Source organism: Pelodiscus sinensis, chromosome 26 (assembly GCF_049634645.1).
Source record: "Pelodiscus sinensis isolate JC-2024 chromosome 26, ASM4963464v1, whole genome shotgun sequence".
NCBI lineage: Eukaryota > Metazoa > Chordata > Testudines > Trionychidae > Pelodiscus > Pelodiscus sinensis.
The window spans coordinates 17,839,648-17,846,949 of record NC_134736.1 but is presented as its reverse complement, the minus strand read 5'-3'; the positions used below and the strand labels follow the sequence as shown (position 1 = coordinate 17,846,949).

The 7,302-nt window shown below is 45.8% G+C and overlaps 1 protein-coding gene and 3 non-coding genes across 4 annotated transcripts; all 4 read right to left on the bottom strand.

The window, feature by feature from the left end:
• Positions 1-791: 791 nt before the first annotated feature.
• On the bottom strand, positions 792-7,120 carry HSPA8 (heat shock protein family A (Hsp70) member 8). The gene is given in 9 exon segments (NM_001286908.1): positions 792-1,207; positions 1,870-2,102; positions 2,320-2,518; positions 2,918-3,120; positions 3,513-4,068; positions 4,169-4,321; positions 4,444-4,649; positions 5,839-6,048; positions 7,054-7,120. Coding segments are annotated over 8 exon segments (1,941 nt in total). The 5' UTR covers positions 6,044-6,048; positions 7,054-7,120; the 3' UTR covers positions 792-1,021.
• LOC112544725 (small nucleolar RNA SNORD14) lies at positions 1,546-1,644 on the bottom strand. Its single transcript, XR_003088063.1, has one exon. It is a non-coding gene; the product is annotated as a small nucleolar RNA SNORD14 (small nucleolar RNA).
• Positions 2,642-2,740, bottom strand: LOC112544726 (small nucleolar RNA SNORD14). The gene has a single exon (XR_003088064.1). It is a non-coding gene; the product is annotated as a small nucleolar RNA SNORD14 (small nucleolar RNA).
• Positions 3,211-3,301, bottom strand: LOC112544724 (small nucleolar RNA SNORD14). The gene has a single exon (XR_003088062.1). It is a non-coding gene; the product is annotated as a small nucleolar RNA SNORD14 (small nucleolar RNA).
• Positions 7,121-7,302: the final 182 nt, after the last annotated feature.

The window sequence follows — 7,302 nt, the reverse complement described above, 5'->3', positions numbered from 1 at the left end:
TAACTATAGCAACAGACCCCTTCTGTAGCTTTTAAGTGTGGCTATATTGCAGCAGTTTGGTGCTTTATTTCAGGGCTTAATACATAAAACTAGCTGCATTTGATTCTGGGCGTAAGTCTAAAGTTAGACTCAAACCTATACAAAGCTTAAATGAGACTTTTTTGTAGGCCTTTAGTCTAACAGCCTACATAGTGCTTTAACACATTTCACTTTAGAATCCTAAGATGCTTAAGCATGCCTGTGCCAACAGCTGCCACTGGGAGTGAGTAGCTGCGCCCTATTTTTTTTGTTGCACCTTCATATGAAGATTAAAGGTGTTTACTCTTCTATAGCCTCACCAGTATCCAATTTTACTATTCAGACTGCCTGTAAGGGTGGCATGAAAGCAAACCCTTTGCTTTTTTGCTCAACAGGTAAACTGAATGTGGTCACTTAAATTTCAGTTCAAATTCCTTAAGCTTGCACCCTGAACATCTCCCAGAAGTTGAATTGCACTCCCACTTGCAGCTAAAGAAAGCTACTCAAACTATCTTCCACTGTTATGCAGCTTGAATAGCGTTAAGATGCCACATCTGTGACTGAAGTTTGATCTGTCTAATCAAAAACCCAATAGATTAAGAGAATTGGACAGCTGACTTGCAATCCAACATTAAAATAATGCTTGTAGTTCTCCAGGATGAGCTATCATTTGATTTGTCATTGTCATGCAAGTTGCTTTACATACTTAAGGAATTCTGGGTAAATAAGCCACAAGTTACCACCTTTCAAATGAAGTTAAGACTAAGCAGTGATGCCAATTAAATAAGTTTTATTCCTTAGCACGAGTTGTACTTCCAATTGTTTACAGTACTGATAAAGTGCAATGGTGTTCACCTTCCCTCCCTGTGCACATGTTCAAGTATTCAGAATGCCCAGAAACAATTTATACAGCAGCTGAAATATGGAATTTTTAGACTGCCACTGCACCCAGCCTTGAGTCCCTCAACTCTAAGTAGCCAGCTGTAGAATGCTTCCAATGCATTTAATCTACTTCCTCAATGGTTGGTCCAGATGAGGCCCCTCCAGATGGGGCAGCTCCACCTCCAGGGAATCCCCCAGGCATGCCACCAGGCATTCCTCCAGCGCTCTGGTACAGCTTTGTGATTATGGGATTGCAGACCTTCTCCAGCTCCTTCTGCTGATGTTCAAACTCTTCTTTTTCAGCCGTCTGGAACAGATCAAGTTGCATAGAACAATTAAGGACAGCTCAAGAACCTACCTACTGGGTATTCTAAGTTGTATAGCTCTATAGCATATAAAATACAACTCAGATCCAGAATTAGGCATTTAAAGGAATTAAATCTATAGCTCTTCTGCTGAACTGACACTCAGTTCTCGTCAATTTAGTGTCGTTAATTTTCAGCACAGTACTTCCTGAACTAGAAAGTGAATGTCAAAGCAAACAGGTAAACTGGGAACCCATTATTCTGACACGGTATGTTTAAAGCCAGACTTTATACCAACAAGGCAAATCCCTTTTATTAAGGCAGTCTTTAGAAAGCTTGGTCGCTCAGACATCCAAGGAAGGTACTTTAAGCCAACATAAGTCTTTCGACTTCTGGTGGAAACTACGAATGGTTTTTGGAGTCACTTTCATCATAGCAACCATTGCCTGCCACCACAGAACCTAGGAACCCACCTTTGATTTTGGTACTGCCATCTTCTGTAGGCACTGCAAAAGACTACAAAGATGCCACCAATGGCAGGACAGACTTGCCAGTTTGTTGCTGCACACTGAAGTGTGCTCATTTTCAGGTTAATTTAGCAGCTCTGGAAATAGTTGCTTTTGAAAGTCTGATCATTTGACTCAGATATGTAAAATTAACATACCTGATTCTTATCCAGCCAGTTGATAATTTCGTTACATTTGTCTAGGATTTTCTGCTTGTCTTCACTGCTGATCTTGCCCTGGAGCTTCTCATCTTCAACTGTAGCCTTCATATTAAAGGCATATGATTCTAGAGAATTCTTAGAGGAAACTTTGTCACGCTGTTTCTCATCTTCTGCTTTGTATTTTTCTGCTTCCTGCACCATGCGTTCAATGTCTTCCTTGCTTAATCGCCCTGTAAGAAAGTTAATCAGATTTAGACTGTTGCAACAAGGCTTTTGTAGACCTCATTACTGCAAAATGAGTTCAGAGTATCTATACTATTCAGCAGTACCAATGCCACCCCTTGGAGGAACTGTATTGAGAAATTGAGTTCCAGTTGTGTCCCTCATGTCAGGGGCTGCACCCTTCTACAACTGCTGCAATGTTGGCTCAGTCTACACAATGCCTACCTTTGTCATTGGTAATGGTGATCTTGTTCTCCTTGCCAGTGCTCTTGTCCACAGCAGACACATTCAGGATGCCGTTGGCATCAATATCAAATGTTACTTCAATTTGAGGTACACCTCTTGGAGCTGGAGGAATGCCAGTCAGCTCAAACTTGCCCAGCAAGTTGTTGTCTTTTGTCATGGCTCTCTCCCCTTCGTAGACCTGCCATAGTGGTTAGAAACAAGGACCAGTGACAGATTAGTGTTTTATTATACTGTTAGTTGCAAGTTAGCCTCTCCAACTACTTAATCTCTGATCATAAAGCCAAAACCTGTTCACTTATGGTCGCTCAGACATCCAAGGAAGGTACTTTGTGCCAACATGGGTCTTCTGACCTCTGGTGGAAACTACGAATGGTTTTTGGAATCATTTTCATCATAGCGGCCATTAGTTATCACTTTCAGCTCTGAATGTAATTATGTCCAGTCTAGTTATGGAATTAATTCCATGTCAGTTCAAACTGAAAACTGTTTAATACTTACCAGTCTATTGCCTCAATGCTGCAGCAAAACAGCACAAAGAATGAGCCCCTTAACTGGTCTGCCCTGCCTTGATACACACCTGAATGAGTACACCAGGCTGGTTGTCAGAGTATGTGGTGAATGTCTGAGTCTGCTTGGTGGGAATTGTAGTGTTCCGCTTGATCAGGACTGTCATGACACCACCTGCTGTTTCAATACCCAGAGACAGAGGAGTGACATCCAACAGTAGCAGGTCTTGTACATTCTCAGACTTGTCCCCAGACAAGATTGCTGCCTGAACAGCTGAAAGGAAAGTAACAATTTGAAGACCTTGCCAAGAAACCCTTCCACCCCCAAAGAGAACCACTTCAACTGCAAAACAGTCTCTTTAACTTGCTCAGACATCCAAGGAAGGCTTTAGCCATCATCAGTAAACTTCTGGTGGAAACTACGAATGGCTTTGGAACCAGATTCATCACTGCAAGTAAACTGGGAACATGCTCTCTTGTAATTAAGTTGAAAGCTGCCCAAGTGACTTGGCATGGATGCCATTAACAGTCAAAGGTCACTAACATTTCAAGCCATGGTTAATGGCTAGTATGTTCCCTATTAGTCTTTGGGGCACATGGCTTGACCGCTGAGAGTACTCTAAGTGATTCAGCATTAATAGCCCCAATAATTTATCTTTTAGTTACCTGCACCGTAAGCCACAGCTTCATCAGGATTGATGCTCTTGTTCAGCTCTTTCCCATTGAAGAAATCCTGCAGGAGTTTCTGAATCTTGGGAATACGGGTTGATCCACCAACCAGTACAATGTCATGGATCTGTGATTTGTCTAGTTTGGCATCCCGCAGGGCCTTCTCCACAGGATCCAGAGTGCCACGGAACAGATCAGCATTTAACTCTTCAAAACGAGCTCTGGTAATTGAGGTGTAAAAATCAATGCCCTCATAGAGCGAGTCAATTTCAATACTGGCCTGAGTGCTAGAAGAGAGAGTACGCTTAGCACGTTCACATGCTGTGCGTAGCCGGCGAACTGCTCTCTTGTTCTCAGTAATATCCTTCTTGTGCTTACGCTTGAATTCAGCAATGAAATGATTGACCATACGGTTATCAAAGTCCTCCCCACCTAAGTGGGTATCACCAGCAGTTGACTTCACTTCAAAGATGCCATCCTCAATAGTGAGGATTGAAACATCGAAAGTGCCACCCCCAAGGTCAAAGATAAGGACATTCCTTTCCGCTCCAACCTGGAAGGAAGAAACATTGGATATTGGAGATTACCATCAGCACTGAGCTAATTAGGAAAGATTGTTTAGCTGCATTATGTATTTTAAAGCTTCCCCTCACCTTCTTGTCCAAGCCATAAGCAATAGCAGCAGCAGTTGGTTCATTGATGATCCTGAGCACATTAAGACCTGCAATGGTTCCAGCATCTTTTGTGGCCTGGCGCTGGGAGTCATTGAAGTAGGCTGGTACCGTGACCACTGCATTAGTAACAGTCTGAACAGGGAGAGAGAGAGGGAGGAGTCAGTCATCTGTTATGTTCTTATACCACACATGAAAGTATGAACTCCTAAATTCCTCAAATTCTAATAAAGTTAGTTGAGTAGCTCAAATCTCACCTTCCCAAGATATGCTTCTGCTATCTCTTTCATCTTTGTCAAAACCATGGAAGATATTTCCTCTGGATAGAAGCTCTTGGTCTCCCCTTTGTACTCAACCTGGACTTTCGGCCTGCCAGCATCATTCACCACAGTGAATGGCCAATGTTTCATGTCCGACTGGACAACAGCATCATCAAATCTACGACCGATCAGCCGCTTTGCATCTGAAAAGAGTTAACTATTGTAATTAGCCCTTTCGCAAAAGGAAACAAGTAAAATTAACATTTCAGTTCTATTGTGTTTAAGGCCATGGGAAGCAACTCCACAGTATCAGGTGAAAGGAATTATGAAAACTGACTTATGGCATGAACAGATTTTAAGCAAGATAGCCTACCAGTATCAGGACAATATCAAAAATCTCAGCTTCATAAGAATGGAGGGGTAGTACTGTTCCTCCTCCCCACCCCTACCTCAATGTCTTATGCAGTTCTACAGATCTTATGCAGCAGAGTACTGATGTTAGACTTTAGCTGTTTAATTTTGTTATGGTGGTTAGCCTGTATGCCAGTTAAAATGACTGGGACTATATAATAAATAGAATGAGAATCTGAACTTGTCCCTCATGACAGTTAACACCAGCGTGCTGTTAAAAAAAACTTAAGCAATGTTACCTAAGGAGAAAGAAAGGCTGTCTACACTGCACAGTTCTCATGCAAAAACTTGCAGAGCATCTACATTGCATGCACATTCTTCACAACTAAATTTACAGTAAAGCATCAAAAAGGCTTCTTCTGGAAAAGTTATTCCTTTCCCCATGAGGAATAAGCCCTCTTGCACAAGATCTCTTCCACAAGAGGGCAGTGTAGGCAGGCAACCTGAATTTCTTGCACAAGAAAGCCCTAGGACTAAAATGGCCATCAAAGCTTTCTTGTGCAAGAGCATCCACACTGCCATGTGCTTTTGCACAAGAGCATCCATGGCAGTGTGGATGTGCTCTTGCACAAGAGTTGTGCAAAAGGTCTTCCACAAGCCTGTAGCCAGAGTGAAGCATTTAACTTCCCCTCCATATACATTCAAGTTAGAGAGCCCAATTTTGGCTAAGACTCTCCACCTTTTTTCCTTAAGTGCCTTGTTAGCTAAGCAACAATACAGCAACTTTATTCAGTTCAATAGTGAAATTGAACTATTTAGGGGAGGGATAGCTCACTGTTTTGAGCACTGGGCTGATAAACCCAGGGTTGTGAGTTCAGTCCTCGTGGGACAAATCTATCAAGGATGGTATTTGTTCCTAACGCGAGGGCAGGGGACGACTCAATGACCTCTCAAGGTCCCTTTGTTTTATGAACTAGGTATATCTCCATATACACACCTACAGAAGTGCTACAAATCCATTTTAAAAACCTCATTTCTTACCAAAAACCGTGTTGGTAGGATTCATTGCAACTTGGTTCTTTGCAGCATCACCGATCAACCTCTCTGTATCTGTGAAGGCAACGTAACTTGGCGTGGTCCTGTTGCCCTGATCATTGGCAATGATCTCCACCTTGCCATGTTGGAAGACCCCAACACAGGAGTATGTGGTGCCAAGATCAATTCCAACTGCTGGTCCCTTAGACATTTTGCCTGTAATGAGAACACGCTTTCAGTTCGTTAGCTAAACTTTACTAGATCTATCTATGTTAGACTAAAGAACTAAAGTATTATTTGTATACTGTGAATTTCAGGAGTCTAACATAAAATGCCAAGAATAGTGCAGATTAGCAAATGGGAAAAGGTACAGGATACTGTACCTTTAAGAGACACAGAACAAGGAAACAATTAGTAGCTAAATAACTCATGTCTACAGGTTTGGCCCTCAAGACAATATACTGTTTTAGTTCGGCTAGCAAGACACCCGGGCAGGATACATAATCCCAGTGTGTTGTAATTGGAGCCACTGGGCCAGTAAACACTGAGAATAGAGGACCAGGAGGGAGCTGCGACTTAATCTGCACGCCAGCCATGGCGGGGGGGGGGGGGGGGGGGGGGGGGGAGACCGCGCTCATCCCGCCACGTGGGTTGTAGCAGCGCACGTGCGCGCTGGGAGGGAGGCGCAGTCGCCATACCGAGGGATGCGGATTTCATCCCCAGGCCCTGGCGTGCAGCTCCGGCCGCAGGCCGCGAGCGTGACCATGGGACTACACGTCCCAGCATGCCCCGCCGCACCACGTGGCTACCAGCCCAAGCGCGCGCATGCGCTCTTACCAGCCCCTGCGGAACGAGCCGCTGCACGAGATCACATGGGCAACCCCCCCCCCCCGCGCGCCCCTGCCGGAACCGGCCGGGCGCCCCGCAAGGCCGAGCACGTGGGATAAGCCTTACGCCAAGCAGAGCCCGCAGGCAGCGCCCTCCCCCACTGCATGGGGGCGGCGGGGAGCGATCCCGCAGCGGGCCGAGGGGCACTTCCGGGCCCCAGGGCCCTCGCCCCCTCCCGCCTCATAAACGAAGCGGGTGGGAACGAAGCGAGCGCCCCTCCCCCACGCTGGGAAGCCGCCCAGGCTGCGGACCCTGCGGACCTCCGAGCGCAGCCCGGCTCCAGTGGCTCTCTCTTTCCTCCCCCCCCCCCGGCGGAAGGCAAGGCCCCGTTACCTGATCCGTGTGGCCTGGCTCAGCACCAAGAGAAGCGAAACGTAGAACGGCAGCGCGGAATGAGACTGGCTGCCAGGGTGCCCACACACTTTATATACCCCCCTCAGAACCTTCCAGAACTGACGCGAGCCTTCGCCGCCAGCCAACCAATCCTGGCGCGCCTCCCCCCGGCAAGACCCAATCGCAGTGAGCGGAGTTCGCCCTCCCCTCTGTGACACACACAGGAAGGAGGCGGGTCTGCCGGCCGGC